This window comes from Callithrix jacchus, chromosome 11 (assembly GCF_049354715.1).
Source record: "Callithrix jacchus isolate 240 chromosome 11, calJac240_pri, whole genome shotgun sequence".
Lineage (NCBI taxonomy): Eukaryota > Metazoa > Chordata > Mammalia > Primates > Cebidae > Callithrix > Callithrix jacchus.
The window spans coordinates 62,338,937-62,361,567 of record NC_133512.1 but is presented as its reverse complement, the minus strand read 5'-3'; the positions used below and the strand labels follow the sequence as shown (position 1 = coordinate 62,361,567).

The 22,631-nt window shown below is 39.3% G+C and overlaps 1 protein-coding gene across 8 annotated transcripts in view; it reads right to left on the bottom strand.

The window, feature by feature from the left end:
- The window catches only part of ABCB4 (ATP binding cassette subfamily B member 4), a 67,809-nt gene that overhangs the window by 12,607 nt on the left and 32,571 nt on the right, over positions 1 to 22,631 (bottom strand). For 5 of the 8 annotated variants that reach the window (XM_003733599.5, XM_054237820.2, XM_078342960.1 and 2 more), the window contains 8 exons: positions 17,777 to 17,938; positions 13,153 to 13,323; positions 10,308 to 10,454; positions 8,519 to 8,623; positions 6,381 to 6,458; positions 4,992 to 5,075; positions 3,785 to 3,988; positions 110 to 210 (listed from right to left, as the gene is read on the bottom strand). In XM_003733599.5, coding sequence (XP_003733647.3) covers positions 110 to 210; positions 3,785 to 3,988; positions 4,992 to 5,075; positions 6,381 to 6,458; positions 8,519 to 8,623; positions 10,308 to 10,454; positions 13,153 to 13,323; positions 17,777 to 17,938 — 1,052 coding nt within the window. The remainder of the gene's footprint in view (positions 1 to 109; positions 211 to 3,784; positions 3,989 to 4,991; positions 5,076 to 6,380; positions 6,459 to 8,518; positions 8,624 to 10,307; positions 10,455 to 13,152; positions 13,324 to 17,776; positions 17,939 to 22,631) is intronic. The other 3 variants (XM_078342956.1, XM_078342957.1, XM_078342958.1) reach the window with 3 other exon arrangements.

Below are 22,631 nucleotides of genomic sequence, written 5' to 3'. Positions count from 1 at the left end.
TATAGTCATATCATTGTTTGGAGCAGCAGAACTTTTATTATCTTTTGGGGACAATTACTCAAACTTAGGAAAGCAGTATGTTCTTAGCAGGAATTATATGGTTCATTACCTGTAAGGTCCATACAGTTTTTCAACATACATTGATTCAAATTTTCTCTCCTGGGTCAAAGACACAACTGTCCTAATATTTTCTATTGCCTCTGTTGCAATCTGTAACACAGAATAGACCTCCATTAGAAGTGGTGCTTTTACTTCCAAAATAATGAAAAATAAGCCCTAGGGCTCTGTCAAAAGTATCCTGAAGGTTATGTCGATCGATAGGCTTTAATTTCCTTTACAAAAGGCATAATATGTTCAAGACTAGCTTAATGACAAAATTGGTACTTCTGGCTGTGCTAAGTATGGTAGGCAAGTCTTTGTATGCCCAGGAAGGCCGATCAGCTTAGGGCAAGAACATGGCCTGGGAACCAAGGGCCTGGTTCTATTCCCAGCCTGCCACCAGGCAGTTAGATGACTGGCCTTAGTCACAACCCCTTTGTGGCCTGGCTTTCTTCACAAGGCAGAGTCCTAGAAGAAAGGATTAGGCTGTGATTTGTAAGGGCCTGTTGGAGCTGCCAATTATTTCCTCCCTGGGTATAACTTCTTAGAAAAGCTGTCCAGCCACAATGGGAAGGAGATCCCAATTGTAAACAACATGTGCCTACTTTAAATCCATGATTAAATCAGAGGCAGACACTTGACTAATCTGGGTCAATCAGATTTGGTTTCCTGGCCCTGGACACAAGTTTGAACTGTGAGGCTCTGTGGCTCCAGAGGCTAATGTCACATTGCATATGTGTAAGAAGCTGGCCTGAATATACAGCAGTTGAAAAACTGAATAGGCACATATAGACTCAGATATTAGAGCCTGTGGCTGAAAGGGCTGGTTAAACACAAACAGCCTGCACTTCTTGCACTTCGGAGGAGTGTTCTTATATCAAATTGCTTTTACCCAAACCAGCCAGAGCAGTTTTCTCATTCTTACAGCTAAATCATCCTTGAAAACTGTTCATTGTGACTTGGCTATTTAGTCTAAATCATAGTTCTGTAGCTGAGTCATCTAAACCATCAGCAAGGGAGAATAAAATCTGAATTTTAGGCTTTAACAGCTTTAAAACTTTTTTTACCTCAGTTCTCAGCTTCTGTAATGAGGTAAAAGGAAGATATTTGATGCTTGAGACTGAATAACCATAGATGTTTCATTTGTAATAAAGATAAAACAGACAGCAATAATTACAGGAATAGAGAAAAATTACTGAGCTTTTACTATGTCCAAGTGTTACCTCATTCACCGATATGATATCATTTAGCCTCACAACCCTGAAAAGTAAATATTATTTCTATTCACACAGATGAGAAAACAGAGGCACATAGAAGTTAACTGAATTGCCTTAAGTTCTAAAGTTAATAAATGGCAGAGATGGAATTCCAAGCCAGGCTATCTGATGCCAAGTCCATGTTCCTAAGCCATTATGCTATTTTGCTACCCCTTCTGTGTAATTTACACAAGGAGAAACTAGTTTTTAATGACTTGGCACTCCTCTTGCCGTTCTGGTCATTGGTCAATTGCTTTGTGGGTTAGCTCTGGCACAGAGGGCCTCTAATCTCAGTGACCAGATAGGGCCTGGGTCAAGATGGTTATGAGGCAGCCTTCCCTCCCCACTCCCTGTCCAGCAACCAACACCCTCATTTCCAAGCCCTTTTTGGAAAATTGGGATGGGAATACCTCAAACCCTGATGTACTTTAACGATGATGAAACTGTACCCAGGTAAATGAGAGCATTTCTTTTTACATAAACAGTGATTTGGGATTTTCTCAGGACCTTCTTTCCAACCCTCATTCTCAGTTAATCAAGTGCTGACTGAGTAAACAACACCGAACTAAAACTGAACTGCTGATATTAACATTTAAAAAACTGTTTAATCTTTCATGTTTTTAAAAGCCCTATTAGGTTAAAGTGGCTACTAAAAAAATTAAACTGGCCAGTCTGAGTTATTTAATCTCTGATCCTAAGAATAACAGGGCTTTAGCTGGAAGGAACTCGGGACAGTATCTGGTATAATTTCTCATTTTACTAAGGTGGAATGTGAGGACCACATAAGTTGGGATCTTCTCCATCCTCACACATTGTGAGTAGCAAGGCCAAGACTAATAACCCAAGATTTTGTTTTGTTTCAATACTGCTCAATTCTAACTGCTTTACTCTGACAAAATTCTGACAAATTTCAATGTTGTTAGTCATTTTTAATGGGGTTAAGACTATTATCTTAACTAGATTCAAGATGTTTTCTATCAGGTAACTTGTCTAAGAAAAGTTTATTTTCATTCCATCTAACTGACCATTCTCTTATCTGAAATGTGGAAAGAAGCGGGATTGAGGGTCAGGGTTAGTTAGGCAGTTAGTTGAGTCGCTCAGAAGTCAAGGAAATGATGTCCTAAAGTACCCACAGCCAGCAGCCAAGAGGATCTTCAAGAACTCTGGACACCCAGAGGTTCCCAAGTCCTGGGAACCATATATTGTCCTAGTGAGCTCCAAATCCTGGAGACAATGCAGGGTGAAAATGAGTAGAGTGCATTCTGATGGAAACCTGGAGATGATACCGTTAGACCTAATGTTGCACACAGCGGAAGCTGATGCCAGTTACAAGAAAACAGAAAAGGATTTCACTGGACATAATTGGTTTAGTGGAAACACCGTTGGTCCAAATGTTCATCTTCCTCTTTAATAACGCACCTCTGGAGCAAGTCACTCACCCAGTCTCTGATGCCTTCTTCCCTAAAGAGATACTGTCTGTTCCGCTTCTCATAACTAGGGAAAGTCAGTTGCAGTAATGTGTGTAACAGGGCTTTGTAAAGTGCAATGCTATAGAAACTATATCACAATTCATATGTATTATCTGCTTCACTTCCTCATGTTTCAATAAAGGATAATAATTACATAAATAAGACTCAAAATGTTCATGGGCTTAATCTACATTTAAGCATTTAAGTACAAGTATGTTTGAATAATGTGTTTATGTGTAGATTTAGACATACTTAAACACATATAAAGAAACCATATAGTAGAGATAAGAGCTTTGAAACTAGACCTGAACTTGAATCCCAGCCAAATCTCTAATTTCTGATTCGACCTCAGGTTCAGCATTTCTGAAATGGGGGTAACATTCCTTCCCTTCTTATAGGATTATTGTGAAGATGTAATAAATTGGTGCATGTAAATATGCAGCACAACAACTGGCACATTTGTAAGGCTCAAGTAAATGTTAAGCCCAATTGCATTATAGTGAGAACCGCAAAAATCGAGGCACTACTGCCATCTGGTGGCCACCCACCTTAATTATAGAAATCACAGCCAAGAAGAAAAGGGTCTCTTAAAAATACCAGCAAATGTCTGACCTTGAACAATTCACTTACAGTCTTTGGCATGAAGGTTTGTGAAACATGGATGACATTTGTTCAAACAGTAGCATTGGGATATGAAGTAAAATGAGATTCACTTTGAATATTCGGAAGTTCTTTATCATAATTATGTTAAATGCTTTCTATAGGCTAAAAGCTTTATGTTAATCACCTCCTATTTAAGTTCTAGACATAATACAGCAAAATATTTCATACACCATTTATAATTATTAGTTGTAGTAAGCACAAACATTTAATTATTAAAGCCTGCATATCAAAAATAAATCAAATAAAACTCATATCTAAAAACAACACTTACAAAAACCGAAACCTTATTTGACCTACCTTTCCAGCAGCTTCCAGTTCTTTTTTATCTCTTTTGGCATTTCCAGCCAACAATTTCATTTCAACAATTCCTGATACAGCAATAATTGGAACAACTGATAATAGCAGTAGGGTTAACTGCCAACCGTAGATAAATGATATGATAATACCAGTTCCAAGGTTAGCTACATTCTGTGCAATTAAAGCCAACCTGGTTCCTGTGGCCTGGGAAAGAAAAAGAACAGGGCAACTGTAGTTTTCAGCTCCAAATCCATGAGCTCTTGGTCAGAATGATGAGTGGGTTCTGTGCCTGAGCTGGCACTGGCTCACTTTCATTACGGTAAACCCATGACACCTGAGCTTCACTCATGAGGCTCTGCAGACTTTTCTTCATTGTGCCTTTAGACTCTCATGCTTCTGCTGCTCACCTGAACCAACATTCCAGAAACAAGTAATCAACTTATCTGCTTTGTGGATGGGCACTGGGGATGCAGGTATGTTTTCACAGATGCAATGTTCAAAGAGAAAACTAATTCCAATGTACCTGGGTAATTTTAAAGACCATTTGCTTCAAAAGTGTAAAAGGGAAATTTACACACTCCCAGAGACCATCTGTTACTAAGAGACAATCCACCGCAAAGCACATGTAAGGATGAATTAATGTTTGTACCGCTCAGAAAATAAAAGTGGCTGTAGCGACATTGTAGTCAGCTCTTTGCATCCATTCCTCTTTCTCCTGTTGTGTGGAAGCAGTGAGCTGCAAAGTAACCCACCTGAGCTTCACGGGTGTGGATGGAGGCCGCTCAGAACACCCTCTCCCCCTGGAGGCAGTTAGTGGTTCAGGGCGGGGCGTGTTAGCCCAAATTAGCCCAAATTAGATTTCAGCAAAGGGTTTGGTGGCTGAGGTAGAGGTGTGTGTTGTCTTTCACTGGATGGTACATAGGAAGCCTGTAGTTCTAATTGCTATCTGTGGTCATCCTGTGACTACAGGGAATCAGGCTTGGGATAAAGCCAAAGCCGATGATGGGAACCTGGATTCTGGATTAAAGCTGGGGGACCAGTGGGTCAATCAACCTTGAAGTTTAATCTTCTGCTTATTGTTTATGCCAGTTTTCATTTGAGCTTTCTGCTGTTTCTAGCAGGAAGCCTCATAACGAGTGTAGCTATGCCATATGCTTATTTTAAACCATGTTATGTAAAAAACCCTAGTAGAGTGCAGTCTACATACTCCGTGGACTTGGGCAGCATCCGTGGCCAGTCTTGTGGAAAGTGCACCAGTACTGTTTTTATGGTCATCAAACCAGCTCATGTCCTATGGCATAAAATACACCTTTATATTAGTCCAAAATTAAAACAGGCAAAGAAAACCAAACAAAGCCTCCCAAAGCTCCAATGCTGAGGAGACTTAGGGGAGACCTCATATGCAGTGTAGAGTCCTTGGCCTTGCTCCGAGCACACACCCCTAGAATCTGGCAGAACCCGCTTCCTGGCTGCTCTCTGATAGCAGGGAGAGCATCTCTGGTTGAGGGGTCAGGGCTGACCCAGATGGCAGCCACGCTGGGAGGCTGGTGGGCATTCCATTCACCCAATCATCACGTCTTTCACTACAGACACTTCTGCCCTGATATGATGTTGTCTCACATAAAGGGTGGTGAGACTGTCTTGGACATGTTCTGATATATTCCAGGCAGGAGAAAATAAATTCTGGTTTCTCACCAAGCCTTTTTTTTTTTTTAAACGCTGATTAAAAGTGTGTCTGATCTCCAGTTAGTCACAGGGATGAAAAAAGAAGCATGTCTGAGATTTGATTTTAATTGTAAGCTACTCATCCATGGCATCTTTTACTTTCATATAAAATAATTTTTTTCCTGCATAGAGTTTTAAAGATACTGAAATAAGATTTGTAAACAGATTTAATGAAAATATACTATCTGCTATATGCCCTTTTGTGAACAGAAATAGAATCAGTTCCTGTCAATTGAATGGATAATAGTCTGGCCCTCTCTTAGGCATTCTCTATAAGAACAGATAATTCGTGTTTGCACATTTTTGCATGTCATGCACCAGAACGTGAACTTAACAGGAGAGCAGTTAATGCATTGTTAACTGGCCCACTGTCTGGTACATGATAAGTAATGTTTGAATAAACAAACAGGTGAATTAATGTGAAAATAGACGTCAAATGAAAAATAAACAAAACTCAATGATTAACATTTGAGAATACCTATAGTTAGTATGGTAGATTGTGGTACATGAGCTTAAATGCTACCAACTAGGTTTTTCTTGGATTAAAGGCATCCTGGAGTCTCAATGGACTCACCAGGGCCTGCACAGGATCCAGAAAGGAGATACAGGTCTTTGAAGTGATAGTGTCAACATGGAGAAAGATATCTGCAGAACAGGCCAAAGCTACCAAATGAAGCCTATTTCTATGAAAAAAACCATGAGAGGTCTTTAGATCTTGAAGGACCAGGACAGTTTGCAGGGCTCTGCTCCATCCTTACATGAATACCCTGGAGGGAAAATATGCACCTCAACATACCAATAAGGACTGTGAGAAGCTTAACGTGGAAGAAATGTGAAAAACCAGAAGGCATTTTCCAGTGCACACACCTACCTGCCTTAGCATTGCTTTAAAAGCCATTGACCGCAGTCTCGTGGTGAGGATCTCGCCAGCTTTCCCAAATGTGAAGCCCTGGTTGAGAAAAAAGGCTATTACCTCTTTTCATCTTCATGTATGTAATTGCACCCAACCAATCTTGTTCAACTTTTATGCACCAAAGTTATGAGTTGTTCTGCAGTTGCCATGGACTCTCAAGTCATGTTAATAATCTGAGCAGCCCCAGGTGAATCACGCATGCAACCACAGTGGGAACCTAAGTGCTCTGAACCAAGTATCAGGGACTGAATTCAGAAGCGGACATCACATGGCAGGAGGCAGGATTCAATCAGATCAACCTCTGACATCACCCCATGGCAGGATGCAGTCAGATGGTGCTTCCCGGCATCAGCTCATTGCAAGATCCAATTTGATTACACTTTATTACCATATCCTTAGAAAATCTGATGCAGCCTCCAGCTTGGGGAGATACTGCTTTGAGAACCATGCCCTGTGAGCTCCTTACTTGTGACAAGTTACAAAATTCTCTCGCTAAATCATCCTGATCAAGGACGGTCATTGGTTTGAAACCCAGCAAGCAACCAAACCTACCTGCTGTGTGGGTAACAGCTGCTAGTATTCTGAGACAGGTGCATATATTCACATTGATTTTACATTATTTGTATGTTAATCAACTATTCAAATAACAAAAGTCCAGGACCAAATAGGAATTCAAAGCCCCAATATCAAATTCATGTGCTGCAAAATCATCAGTATGCATTAGAATCAAAGGTCAAAAATCTTAAATGTGTCCAGTTCTGGCTTCTAAATCATTCTAAACAGGTTTATTTTTCAAAACTTTGAAGGACAACATCTCAGTGACAAAGATACTGTGTTTAACTACAGTTTTCAGTGTGCTCCTACTCCTTCCAATAAAGCAGTTGCAAACAGAAGTAACAAAGTCCTACACAGGAATTCATTTTGGCTCATGCAGTGTAGAGAAAGAATGTCCTTAGAAGCAAGATCCAAATGAGTATGCTGGTTCCTGGTCACAGCTCCACCTGCACTCAGATTCAGGAACAGGGTACTCTTCCTTCCTCTGCCTCTTTGGAACAATTTCCTTATTTCTAATCCACATCCAAACTGGAGAGGAGCCCAGATGCCCAGAGCTGGGTTTCCTTCAAGGACACCTGGGATGTCTGAGTCTCCAGCCACAGGGTGAGTGTTGGGGTAGCCATGCCAAGGGCACTTGGGGGAGTGCACATCAGAACTCTTTACGAAGTCAGAGGGATGGGTGATCAGTGCACGGGGTGAATGGGCCCCAGGTGTTCCTTGTACAGCACCAGACTGCCCTCCCGCTCCGTTTGCTGGGAGATTGCTACAGGCACTATAGTTCTATAAGTTAGCCCACTGTTGCTGCAGCCCCTGAAACACATTTTTCCTAGCTGCACTCCCTCATGCCAGGGATTGGGGCTGGATCAGATCTTTGGGTTGCTACTAGCAGGGCAATGATTTCTAAATTAAAAGCTTGCTTTATTTTTGCCATGGTTCAACAACAATAAAAGAGAAACATGCTGGCAAGACCAGGAAACACTATTTTGCTGACTTAATGGATTGAATTACATTTGAAAGGCCTATGTGATGCCCACTGGGTTAAAGAGACAAAAGAAATTCAAGAGAAGTCTAGGTAGAAAAGTACAATTAGAGATTTTGACTAGTTCATTTTGGGCAGGTCTACAATATTAGAATGCAAAACATTATGTTCTTTCAAATAGTTCATCAATAAGTAGGAAAAGATCAGAGAAGTTACTTGATATTCTATAAAGAGTAACAACAGGAAAGAGAATGCTATTGGACTGTATTTTCCCAGTTTGTAACCTGCTGAATTTAAGTTACTCCTTTGTTCTGCTGTAAACTGAGGTCTCCTGTTCCTCGGTAATGAATGTTTGTTGAGGGCAAAATTGTAACATAATATAATTATGGACGCAGGGAAGTCACAGTTCCCCCTGATAAGGAGTCTATCCTCCAGCAGAGCTTTATGCCAGTCGTGTTTGGAATTCATTTCAGTGCAAGAATTTGGAAGCTCCATTAGGTTTAAACTAATTTCTCTAATTAAATTATAAGCCTGATGAGAAAGGCAAATCGTGAGTACCTACCTGAAGGAAGAAAGTAAAAAAAGAAATAATTCCCAGACATAAGAAAAGCAATGAGATCATGTTGCACTTCTGCTGCTTCACCGCATCGTCCCCTGGTCCAAAAATCTACAAAAGAATATTTAAAATGCCCACTTAGACTACATGATTGATCCTTGTTCATTCCCCCCATAAAGAGTGTCTTGAGTGTCACGAGTTTAAAACTAGGCTTCAAACATGTGGGGTGTGGGTAATTGTGGTAAAATATACCTAACACAAAATTTGCCATTTTAACCATTTTTAAGTGCATAATTCAGTGGCATTAATACAGTCACATTGCTGTGAAACCCTCAGCACTCTCCATCTACAGAACTTTTCATCTTCCCACACTTCCCAAACTTGGTATCATTATGACTCCCCATTCCCTCCCTCCTCCCAGCTCCTGGTAATCTCTATTCTACTTTCTGACTTTATGAATTCTAGGGCTGCATGGTTATTAACATAGGCTGAAATTCTGCATAAGGACTGTGAGTGGCTGCATATTTTAGCGTTTGTTCTTCTTCCTATCTATTTCTTGCTCCCTCTGATTCCTCCCTGTCCCAGCCCTCCACCTCTCATTCCATCAGGCTTCAGCCCACAGAGGCCTCTCCTGAGCATCCTGTCTGAAACAGCACCCCCAGCTAATGGCCCTCTATCACCCTACCCATCTTTTAAAATACGTGTTATCCCTCAACACGTTATATGTCGGCGGGGTTATTTTTTTGTTTGTCTGCTGCATGTCTTCCCTGGTAGAAAGCATGCTGTTTAAGGGAATGACTTGGTTTATTTGTGTACCACTGTATCTCCAGTGCCTGGAGCATTACTTGGCAGAGAGATGCCCCAAAATACACAGTCCATGTTGCTTTGAATTGCAAAAGAGCCAGAGCTTGCTTTGTTTTGAAACTTTAAAAGATTTGGAGGATCCTTTCTAATTTATTTATTTTTTGGCCTCTGGTCTTAATTGTGGACCAATGTCCAACATCACAAAAGTAATAAACTCATAACATGATGGAGAATTATTTATCCTCAACAAGGTCTCCAATAATGTTAGAGGTTGACTAGGATTGTACAATATGGATTCCGGATTTCATGGACTTGATGGAGGCTTTATATTTGTGATAACTTCCTTTAAATATCCCCCAATTAACTGAATTATTGGCTAGTATAAGTTTTCTTTCTTAGTCTTGGACTCCCCAAGCCTTGAAAGTTTTGCTAAAATGGGGTGGCTATCACTTTTTGAATACTTACTACAAGGCACATACTCTTTCCAGATAGTGACCTGTACAATCTCTTTTAATCTTCAGCCATGTTATGAGGTAGATTTATTGTATAGATGAAGAAACTGAGGTACTGAAAGCTATTGAGTGATGAGACTAATCTCTACCCAGTGCCTGGACTCTTATTAAACTCTGTGACTTTAACCCCTCCCTGCTCCACTTTCTCTCCATCTCCCTGTGCGATGTGTACCAGCTTCTCTGCACAAACAGACTGGGGATCATGTGTGACAATAGTTCTACCCTAATGAATAGAGCTCATTAGAATGCCTTCTTCATTGATTTTACGTTTTATAATTTCATTAATATCAAAACTTGGAGTGATTCAAAGGCTACTTATCTTTTCCCTCACAGCTTTTCTCAAAAGGGATTTAAGGACTTTGGCTTAGTTTAATTTAAGGATGCTTAATTCCAGAATGGAGCCAGTCGGTGAGGTTGGGAGAAGCAGCAGCTGATAAACTGATTTAATTCAGGCTGTTATGTGATGTTTGCAAACTTACCGCTATCATCTCTGAGAATATGACTGAAAATGCTGGCTGAAGTCCTCCATTGGCAATGGCACATACTGTTCCCACGACAAAGTAAGGCCATTCTGTTTTATTCAGTTTCAGGACCTTCAGAAAAGACACTGGTGGCACATTTGCTTCCTAGAACATATAAACATCAGGACAAACTGGTGATGACACAACAGTTACCAGAGTCTGTAGACATAGAAAAGGCATGGCCATTGCCCTCAAGCGACTTGCAAACTAGGTACAGAGAATGACCAGCAAACTACTACAGAGCAGGACAGTATGTTATAAAATGTTAGCAATGTTCACTGATTACACATCATAAGCTGAGTATGAGTTGTTCGGCCAAGAAGCGATCTTCATGGTGTGCTTAGCCCATTCCTATGCTAGCCTCAGCAGACTGTGAGGTATCAGGATCTGGGCACAGATGCCTTGGTATCCAGCTCTAGAGTTACACAACACTGTGTTGGTGTGACAGTCATGGCTGGGTCACATGAGCTGAGCTGCAGTTTTTTTCACATATTACGATGCTGTCCTGCCTCTCTAACAGGGATGATGTCAGGGTCAAATGAGACAATACACCTGAGTAGATGGATAAACATCTTTGCAAATGTAGGAAACCATTATTAACTAGAGAACATGGGCTTGGCCTCCTCATCCCAGAATCCTGACTTTTCTGTGCCATATTCCCAAATCACGAAACCAAACTAATAACACTGCTTTTCTCTTATCACTTTTCCCTGAGCAGACTTCTCTTATTTCATAGCTTGGCTTGTTTTGTGATTTGTTTGTTTAGTTTACATATCTCCATTTCTAGTATCTGTTTTTATTTTTTTAAGGTAAAGACTATGTCTTTATATTCCTAGAAACTAATCCAATTCCTGGCACATACAAGATTCTCGGCAAATGTTGAACTAAATGTTGGCCAGGCCTGCAGGATTTAGATCTCAGAAAGAAGAATATTCTGATGGTAGAAGCAGTTTAACATTAAACTTGAGACAGATGTGACTAAGGAATCCCAAAGGCCTGAGGTCGCTGAGAAAGGCTATATTCATATCTCTATAAAACAAGAGAATGTAAAAGTAGGTTCTACTTAGCCTTCTTCTTTCAAATTACCCATTTTTTCTGTATTTCACGTTCTTTTTTCCTCCCTAGTTAACATTATCTTTAATTCCCTATCTCCAGTATAATCAACACATCTTTTTCTTGGGTTGCTGCTCTTCAGCACATGCAAACAGGTCTACCCAGGTCCCTCTAATCAGATTTATTTCTCCCTCTCCTTTGGCACGTTGTTTACTCCCCATGATGGTACTTGAGACAATCTTGTTAATTGCAGCATTTCCTGCCTCCCCACTTCTCTCTGGGTTTCTTCAAGAGATGTGCTCCTGTAAAATACTGGAGTTTAAAGAGATAGCAAAATAACTCTCAAATGAGAAAATGAAAGGTGGATATTTCCATAGGCAAAAGAGGGCAAAGTGCTTATCTTACTTATAATAACGAAGCTCCGAATTGGTACAATTGTTATTCTCCTTTCTAGAAATATACCAATATTAAGACCTCTAAGAGAGTCCTTCTAATTTCTGCAGTAAGTAATAGCATGTGCAGATAAAAACAGATGTAATGAATTCTTGGTAGGATTGGTTTTTTTAAGCCAACACAGGAGTAAAAATAAACTCAGCCATCATCAACAAATAACACCAAAGTATATCAAAGCCATATCTTGAAATAAGGAAATCTTTTTTTGGCATGGATTCCCTCTCTATAATAAAATTATTTGTTCCAGCCTGGGAAACAAGGTGAAACCTCATCTCTACAAAAACCACAAAAATTAGCCGGTGTGGTGGCATACACCTGTAGTCCCTGAAGTGGGGCAATCACTAGAGCCCAGGAAGTGGAAGTTACAGTGAGTCGAGATTGCACCACTGCACTTCAGTCTGGGAAACAGAGCAAGACCCTGTCTCAAAAAATCAAATTAAAAATAAGTTAATAAATTATTTGTTACCTAAAATTAATAATCTCCTAAATCCAATTTTGTTATTTCTCACCATTCTCCTCTTTTTCTTAAGTAAGAGAATTCCAATTTAGAGTGTTGATGCATACAGCAAAAAAAAAAAAAAAAAAATTCAATTTTTCATATCACTTGTAGTTAGGTATGGCCATGTGATTAAATTATGATCAATGCCTTTTAAGTAATAGTATTGTGTGGGACTTCTGGAAAACCTCTGTTTCTTCCTGCTGCTTGGACACAGATGTGATAGGCAGGGCTTCAGGAGCCACCTTAGATCATAAAAGGACCCTGAGGATGGGAACCTGATGACAGCGTGGTGAAGATAAAGATGAAGGGAGCTTGCATCTATGGGGACTGTGGAGCTACCATTCCAGCCCTGGGTTTTTCACCTCTAAGATTTTTGTATGTGAAACAGAAATAAAAGTCTTAATCTGCTTAAACAGATGATATTCTGGGTTTCTTAATATAGATATTAAAATGTAATCCTACCTAGTAGAGTATGCAAATATCAGAGCCTCTCATTTTGGACTAGTCTTATTACCTCTGGTTCTCAAAGATCAATGTCAGATTTAATTTTAATATTAAGCATCTTAGCACAAAGACTACTTTTCTGGATCTTTTTTTCCCCTTGAAACTCCATTTTTAATTGGAACTGATTTCAATTCATTGTCAAATACATTTAAAATTTGAAATTTTTTTTCTTTACAAAGAGTATCGCTCATAGTAGCAGTCATCTGTGCCTGAAAAATATTTTCAAGGCTAAGAATTTCAACAATTGTAGCAAAATTACAAAGTAAGAGTTAATTTAAGTGAAAAACAACTTACAAGCCCATCAATTTCCACATCAAAGCTATTCTGACATATTCGTGAATTTTTAAGGTTTTTCTGAGTAGAATGTCTAAATAGGCGAGATTTCCAGCCATTTGGTGTCATTCCAGGGGCAGCCTTTTCATCATTTAGTTCAAATTCTTCTGACTGAATCTGGCTTCCTAATGTCTGAAAGAATAAGAAGACATTAAAGTGTGTGTGTGTGTGTGTGTGTGTGTGTGTCCAAATGGATGTAACCTCCAAGTTTTGAATCATAAAGCAATTTTGAGTATTACATGTGTCAAGCTTTTTAGGTTTCCTAACTGCTTCTCAATCAAGGATAACTAGAAAACTATAAAGAAGCATAGAAAGGTTAAATACAATCTGAACAGTAAGAAAAATGGAGTATAAGAATATTTCCTAAAAACTGAAAGACACATTTTTCATAATCCAGAAAGGATACAGGAATTTCAAAGTTTACAGGAATTTCCTCAATATGCCATAAACCAGGGAACAAGTCATGGCCACCACAAAAGGGAAGAAGAGTACATGAAAACACTACCAAAGGCTTGTTTTTAAAGCTACAAACAAGGAAAGCAGAATCAAAGGTCCTGGTCACTACCCATGGGAGGTAAAACTGTCTTCCTCAACTGACTGGGTTTGGTCATTATTCTTTGTCACAGTCCCGCTCTGATGCACACCTTGACCCACGTGACCCAACATGCAGGTTCAGCCTCATTGTTGGCTTTGAGATCCATTCTCTTTATAATGGGAATGGGGATGGTGAGAGGTGTTTTAAGCACTTCTAGCTCACTGCCTAGTAAGGATGAGGGAACATCAAGCCTTGCTGGAGTTGGACTTTGGTCTGGTTCCCTATTTGCTTCCTCCATGTCCAAGTACACATCTTAATGGTGTGTTCAGGGTCTTAGTCCTTGCAGTAATATCTTATTCTTGCTCCTCCCTTCAAGTCCTGCCCTGAACCCAATCCTAGGGCTAATGCCTTATTGTACCTACGATAGCCAATTATGATCTCTTAGTCTTCTAGTTGCTCATTCAACATCTGACAGAACACTGCCCATGTGCTCATATATTGCCTTGAACCACATTGCAATGATATGTTCTGCTTGGTGGGCTTCCTTATTTGAACCAATTTTATACCATCTCAACAAAATCCATCCTGGGCTACAGACTTTGTAACTGATCCCTTGCATTCTCACTGCCATTTGTTCCCACACTGCTACAAGATTTATTTTCCTAAAGGGCAGCTCAAAATCATCCCCAGCTTCCCACAACCTGACAAAACCTGGACCCCCAAAGATCTAACTCATGGCAAGTCAAATCAGACCACCTCTCATGAATGCCTCCCTGGAACTTTTCCTCATTTTGTAATCTCATCCATGCTATCAAATGGTCCATCTCAACAGAAAGTTCTTCCAATAAGCCCATTCAGATTTTAGCTTCCTTCTATGACCAAATGAACATTACCTGTCTCTTTCATAGTATTTTTTCTGTGCCTCACCTAGAGCACTCAGTTTGTTGATATTGGGTGCTTCAGCTGAAGGGTCATTGAGCTTCAAGCCAAGAGAGCCACTTTTCCACCAGGTTTTAAAAAGTATCTATTTAAAACTAATACCCCTCACTTCTTCCACCCAGTTGTCTCAAAGACTTAATTGTAAGAAATAGAACAATAAATGCTGAAAGGAAATAGGGGTGAATATCCTTTCAAGGAACAATCTCAAATCCTGAAGACATGGAAGAAAAAATTGACAACCTAATTACATGCAATTTTAAAGCTTCTTTATGGCAGCCAAACACAACAAACTGAATTTGAAAGGAACAAAGCAGGGGAAAAAGTCTCTCCAATACATGCAAGAGAAAAGTGTATTTCCTTTTCATGTAAAGAATTCTTATAAATCAATGAGAGTATTATGAATAACACAATAGAAAAGTGTCCCAATACAAAACAAATACTTTCACAGAGGGAAAAAAATATAAATGGACAATTAAAAAAAGGTGAAAACAAGCTCAATCTCATAGATAAATTTGGAGATCCTGTTTAATTCTTTAGGCTGGCAAAGATGAAAAATAAATATGAAATCGTTATCAGTGGCTATTTGTAGGGATTTGGTTTATTATGACTTTCAAGTTTCTAGAATATACATATTTGGATTTTTTTAAATGCTTGAATTTTTAAAAGTAAAAATATATTACCTTTATAATCAGAAAAAAATTAAGATACACTTAAAAAAACAATTAAGAGCCAACAGTCTACCTAACGGAAAAGTAGTGATACTTTTTCTTAGAAACAAAACCAAAACAAGGCTGAATGAAAACCAGGTTGGTCTTCGAGGCTTGAGAAAAAGAGTACTGCATTAGCTTGAGCATCTACTGAACCCTCAGGCTCACAATGGGCCTTTCCCTCATCTCTCTAACCTCACCAAGTAAGTGGGAGGGCAAAATTCAAATTAGAAGTGGGAAATATGGGGGAACCCAGGTGGAGCCACTCAAAGGGGCTAAGAAACACAGAATGCCAGAGCTGGTAGAAACATCAGAGGACATCTTACCTCATCCCCTGCTCATTTAGCAAGTGAAAATACAAAAACCCAGTTTGGTTAAATGACTTGCTGAAAGCTATTGCCTAACTAGTGACAAGTTTGTGTCATACCAGATCACTCACTGTTCAGTCTTCAAATGTACAACTTTTCCTAAGAAAATAAACTTGGGAAAATGATATAGAAAGGTCAGAGCTGTCTGTATCTCTTTGGCAGTCTCCTAATCCAAGTCCTAATGGAAGCAGAGGTCATTCTTACAAGGGTTATGGCAATAGGACAGCCAAGTGATTATCTCATTTGAGGATTCAACATGTCATTATGAGCAAGATCACAGAGTCTTGGTAACCATTCATGAAGTTAAAACTAAACGGATTTAAAGTAACATTATATGTACTCCTAACTAGTGAAATGATAAAGACCCTTTATGGTGGCTAGGCCATATGGTAGCATTTGGCAAAGACACTATGATTGATTCCTTCCTGCTAGAGAACACTCTCTGGCAAATGCAAGCCTGAGTTATAAAACTTTTCATCATTTCATTTGATATTTTCATTTTGGGGAATTTGCTAATTTTAGTAACTACCATTTATCATCATCTAATTTGTGCTGGGGCTTTTTTTTTTAAAAAAAAAACAGCATTTTTGAAATATAATTAACATATCATACATTCACCATTTTAAACATTTCAGTTGGATTTTTTTAGCATACAAATATTCAGATTTTTTTTTAACTTATAGCAAACTCTCATGGTAGGTTTGGTATTCTAAATGTAGAAATGAAGACTCAGAAGAGTTAGGTTACTTGTCAGAAAAATGGCAAAATTTTGACAATCTTTTTTGACCTACTTGTGCTCACAGTGGCAATATTTAGAATAGAGAAATACTGGAAACAGACCAAATATCTAACTTTAGAAAAATGACAATTTCACACATTACTAAAATGGACCACTGAGCACCCATTAAAATAATGGTATCTGGATGACGTATATCTGAAATGTTAAGAGAAAAGAACAAAAACATGTGTGTACGTACTAATTACAGTTGTATCAAACTGTATTTAGTTTGATATACTTTCACAAGTAGAATCTGTTTATAGAATAAAATATTAGGTTATTTAATCTGCAATACTGCTCAAGTGACTGAGTATAATAAAATATCTTAATAATAAGAAAAACCAATAGTTATCAATACAACCTGTTTTAGGAACCAGAGTGAATGAGTGGTCTTTTCTTTTTTTTAATCTGAGGTGGAGTCTCGCTCTGTCCCCCGGGCTGAAGTGCAGTGGTGTGGTCTCACTACAACCTCCATCTCTCGAGTTCAAGCGATTCTCCTGACTCAGCCTCTCAGGTAGCTGGACTACAGGCACATGCCACTCCGCCCAGCTAATTTTTGTATTTTTAGTAGAGATGGGGTTTCACCATGTTGGCCAGGCTTGTCTCAAACTCCTGACCTCAGGTGATCTACCCACCTTGGCCTCCCAAAGTGCTAGGATTACAAGGCATGAGCCACCATGCCCAGCCTGCTCTTTTCTTTTAAAAGACAAACTATTCACTTCCTAGAGCCATGAATCTTGATGATGGTCTTATTAGGGTTATTTGGAAAACATTTTTAGATCACATGAGACCTCCCCCAACCACTAGAGATCCTGGCTCATCAAAAGGAACCCTACAGCAGTGCTCTGGAAATGGCTGCCACTTGTCAACAACTTCCCTAAAATGTTTCTGGTAAAGTCTCTAGCACTCCATATAATTCAGAGCCAGGACTCCATGGACAAGTGTGAAACACTTCCTGTCCTCTGACTCCCAAAACTCTAATCATCCCTAATCTTATGGTAGAAAGGACCTTTAAGTTTGACCATATTCCCCAGGCAATTAGGAATCGCTGTCCTAAGGAATACATCCATGATATTTTGGGCACTTTCCCCTATTTTCTCACCTGCCACCACTTTACAGATTCTGAATTAAAGTCTCAGATATAGACTTTTAGGCATCTTCTTGAAGTTTCTTATTGCTCAGTATAGCATTCACTGGATCACATTTTAATAATTTAAAGAATACTATATTGAGGAGCAAATTCCTGGAAAGCAAGTACCTGCATGTTGACAAGTTTGAAATACACCCCTTCCTTCTTCATCAGTTCGCTGTGACTTCCTTGCTCCACAATGACTCCATCCTCAAACCCAACAATGACATCTGCATTTCGGACCGTAGACAGTCGGTGTGCTATCACAATGGTGGTCCGGCCTTCTCTGGCCTAAAAGAACAAAAATACGGTGCATCACGGTTACAGTATTGGCATACTGTCAATTAACATCCACAGTTAACACTTGGATGAATGCTGTTCATAGATGGTGAGAGAGTAGGTTATACCAGATCTCTGTGTGATTATGGCAAAAGCATCACTCTTTATGAAAAAGGGAGGCACGCATTTGGGACCAGACAAGTGGCTAACCCCTTCAATTGGAGGACCGATGATTTCTCTAGAAACCTAGGGTAGTGTCAGTGTTTACTTAAGAAAAACAAGGGCTTGATCCTTCTTCAGTGTTTTCACACTTGTCTGAGAAGCCTAGCTCTAAGTTAAGTGGAATACTAGAGACATTACTAGAAACTTTTTAGGGAAGTTGTTGCGAAGTGACAACCTATTCCAGAGCACTGCTGTAGGGTCCCTTTTGAAGAGCCTGATTTTAACTAATTCTGATGAACTGAAAGCCGGCAGTTAGGTGAAATGTACCTCGAGATCAGGATTCAAATTATGGTTCAAAAACCATCTGAAGCATAATCTCTAGAGTAAGGCAAGTAACTTTGCTCTTTAACAAGTGCCCTAGGTGATTTTTATGCATGCTAAAATCTACAAATCACCTTCCTATCTAGTTTAGTGGCCTCATATGTTTGCTTGGTGGATTTATAAATGGGCATTTAAACCCTAGATAATGTGAATAAAAGTATTGGTGTTATGTCATTAATAATGGCTACTCTTTCTGACACTCATTAACCCTTTTACACAATAGCTTAAGATCACTCCTACTCTGAAACAATCAAACCACATCATTAGGATGGTTATTAAAGAGTAGCCTAATCCATCTAGGTGGTTAACATATAAATTTAAAATAAGAGGCTAGATCCATAATAGCAAAAAAGTGGAAACAATCCAGATATTCATTAATTGACAAACAGATAAACAAACTGTGGTATATCCTTACAATGGAATATTATTAGGCCATAAAATAGAATGCATTTTGACTCACGTAACAACATAGATGAACTCTGAAAGCATTGTGAAAGAAGCCAGTCACAAGAGATGACACATGGAATGATTTCATTTATATGAGATGTTTAAGAATAGGCAAATTCATAGAGACAGAAGGTACATTCATGGCTGCCAAAGGCTAGAGTGAGGGTGGAATGCAGAGTGACTGGTTTCTTTATGAGGTGGTGAAATGTTCTGGAATTCAATAGTGGTGATAGTTGCCCAACCTTGTGAATATACTAAAAACCCTGGAATTGTATATTTTTAAAGGGTGAGTTTTATGGAATGTAATTTATATCTAAATTTTTAAAAAAGAGTCATGAACATTCTGAAAAAGAAGTTAATGAAAGGAGTCATGAGAGGGGAATACCTCTAACAGATACTAGTACATTAAAAGCTACAGCAATTAAAATAGTAAAACCTAGGGGAAGCTAGCACATGAATGGGTAATTTGATAAATAGAACCAAATGGAGAGTCCAGAAATAGACATAAACCCTTTAAGAATTTAATTATGATAAATATGGTGCTATTAGTAGGGAAAAGGTAAATTATACAATAAATGGTATTGAGACAATTGTGTAGCCACCCAAAAAAGTAATGTGGTATTTGTACTTTAGTCCATATACTAAAATTAATCCTGATGGATCAATTGTTTTTAAATAAATGTAAAAGAGAAAAATCACTGAAAACAGATAGTGGCTAGAACACAGCTCTCTTGGATAACATTTAAGATTATTCTTTGATTTTTAGTATATAAGCCCCAAAGAAGCACTCATGAATATTTACTCATATGAAAGTTGGGTTCAGTTCATATATAATAAGGCATATAAGAAATAATTTATTACTGTAATTATATTCATTATACTAATAGTGATGAATAAATTGTTAACAATGACTGTGTTATCATAATGATGATAATAGGTGGATGATATGTCAACATATCAACACAAAGGAATTGGAATCAGATATATGAGTGAATGATCGACATGGAAAAGAAATAAAGTATGTGTTCACGAATTTAAAAGTAAGCAACTGTCACCTTTGACAAGAGAAGTTGACTGAAGTAGAGCTTTGACACAAAAAGTTGGTTGTTTTCATTTGTTTTGTTTTTCAGAGCTCTCAGACACCCCGATGATGACAGGACATTGGCAAATAAATCTCCTAGATTCAGGGACACCAAAATGGTGAAATTTAGACCTTTGACTAATTTCGGATGTTCAGAGATGAAAGGCAAGCCTAAAGAAAGGGAGTATTAATCTACTAGCCTTTCGGGAACTTTGGTGAAAGTGTCAAATGAAACCTTCTGGAATCTTTGTATAAAAATTACCATTTTGGCTATTTTCCTGTTCTTCTATGATAACACCACGACCAGGAGTAGGCATGTAGGTATGAAACTGTGTTGGCTTTCTTTAAAAGAGGCAAAATACCAAATCTGCTGTTATATCTTTCTTCAAGATCTTATACGTAATATCCATTTTAGTTATTTTGACAAACAGTTGCTATCTATTGAGTCAAAAGCTAATATGGTCATTACTATTAAAATTTATTTTAATGCAAACATATATTTTCTCCATGAGCTGGACTAGCATATTCAATTTAGTAAATATTTATTTAGCCTCTACTATGTGCAATGTACTGGGCTGTTGGAGAGATTCAAATATGTATCTTTTTATTCATTCTGCCTCCTTGGGGTGGTTTATTCTTTCTAGGAGAAAGAAGGCTTAAAAATAAGTAGCTAACGACAGTAAGCTGGTGCCACACAATGGAAGGATTGATCAATGTAAAAGGATCCACAAAAGAAAAATATCATTCTTCTGGGATGGGTAATTGGGTAGAAATAACAGCAGATATAATAGCAATATATCCTTATGGTCCTCAAATACAAGACTACAATTTATAAAATTCAACTTTTCATCATTAAAAGTAAGGTTGGCTTGTAAGTTAGAGTGATTAACTAACTGACTGGTATCATCTTTGAGGATATAGTAATAAAGGGTTTATCCTCAAAGGTATAGTTGATTGTCTGTAAAAATATTAGAGTGTTACCTCGCAGTGTGGAGTCAATTAGTGTAGATTATACACAATTTTCATAGCAACTATGGTAGATTAATATGGCCACAAACACTTTGCAGCTTCTCCTACCAGAGGTGGAGCCAACTTCTCTGCCTCCTTAAATCTGGGCAGGCCCTGTAACTTGTTTTGACAAAGAAAATGTAAAGAAATTGATTTCTGCAATTTCTGGAGCCCTGGCCTCAAGGCCTAAAGGGACCTCACCGCTTGTCTGTTTGCCATCTTCAGATGTTACCCTGGAACTGCAGTGAAAGGAAGCTTGGCTAGCCTCCTGGAGGATGACTGGCTTCAGGGAGGAAAAGCAAGCTGCCTCAGGGAAAGAAAGGAAAGGCAAGAGGAGGGAAGGGGAGAGGGAAGGGGAGGGGAGGGGAGAGGGAAGGGGAGGGGAGGGGAGAGGAGAGAGAAAGGGAGGGAAGGAAATAGGGGAGGAAAGGGGAGGGGAGAGGGGAGGGGAAGAGAGAGGGAAGAGGAGGGGAGAGGAGAGAGAAAGAGAAGGGAGGAGACAGGGGAGGGGAGGGAAGAGGGGAGGGGAGGAGAGAGGGGAGAGAAGGGGGGAGAGGGGAGAAGGGAAGGAAAGAGAGGGGGAAGGGAGGGGGAGGAGAAGGGAGGGGGGAGGGGAGGGGAGAGGAGAAGGGAGGGGAGGGAGAGAGGAAAGGGGAGGGAGGGGAGGGAGAGAGGAAAGGGGAGGGAGGGGAGGGGAGGGGAAGAGAGAAGGAAGGGGAGAAAGAAGGGAGGGGAGAGGGGAGGGGAAGGGAGAGGAAAGGGGAGGAGAGAGGGGAGGGCAGGGCAGGGACATCCGCAACTGCCAGGCATATGAGCCAGGCCACCTTGAATATTCCAGCCCAGGTGACCCTGAGCCAAAGTGAGACTAGGCAAGACCAACAGAAAAACCGCTCTACCAACCCACAGATTTGTGGGCAATACAATTTATATTTTAAGCCACTAAATTCTTGGCTTAAAAGAACTGATATGGAAATTAGTAATTAGGTTGGGATACTGCTGTAACAAAAACCTAAAACATGTGACATTGGCTTTGGGATTGAGTGGTAGGTAGTGGTTGAAAGGAAGGTGATAATATTGTTAGTGGAGATTGGAAGAAGAGTAAAGAAATTGCTATTAGAGGATAGAAAAGGAGCATCTTCATTAAGTAACCATGGAAAAATTGACAAAGATGTTTCCTACAGTGACTTCGAAGAAAGACATTTTACTTAATGAACCTGCACATCTGGCTGAGGAGATTCCCAACATCTCTAGACAGACTGCTGAAGGCACAAGCGGATTCCCCTAGCTATGTACGATGAGGTTTAGGAAGAGGATTACCAGCTGAAGAATGAGCTACTTGGTCACAAGGAGAATTTAAAGACAATATAGAAGACCCCAGTACTTAGTTGGAAAACGAAGTTGTTATTCAATGAAATTAGGACAAAAATCAGAGTGTGGGGGTGTAAGATTTTTAGCAAAAGTCTCTGAAAGATTTTAGGCAGAGCCTAGTAGACACTTTCAGCTACCAAAAAAAAAAAAAAAAAAAAAAAAGCTTTCTAAGGCTCTTAAGAGTTTTCTGATGGCAAGTTCACCTGCAGCCCAAAGAAGAGAGAGGGCTGTCTCAAAAATAAATAACAGGCATAACTT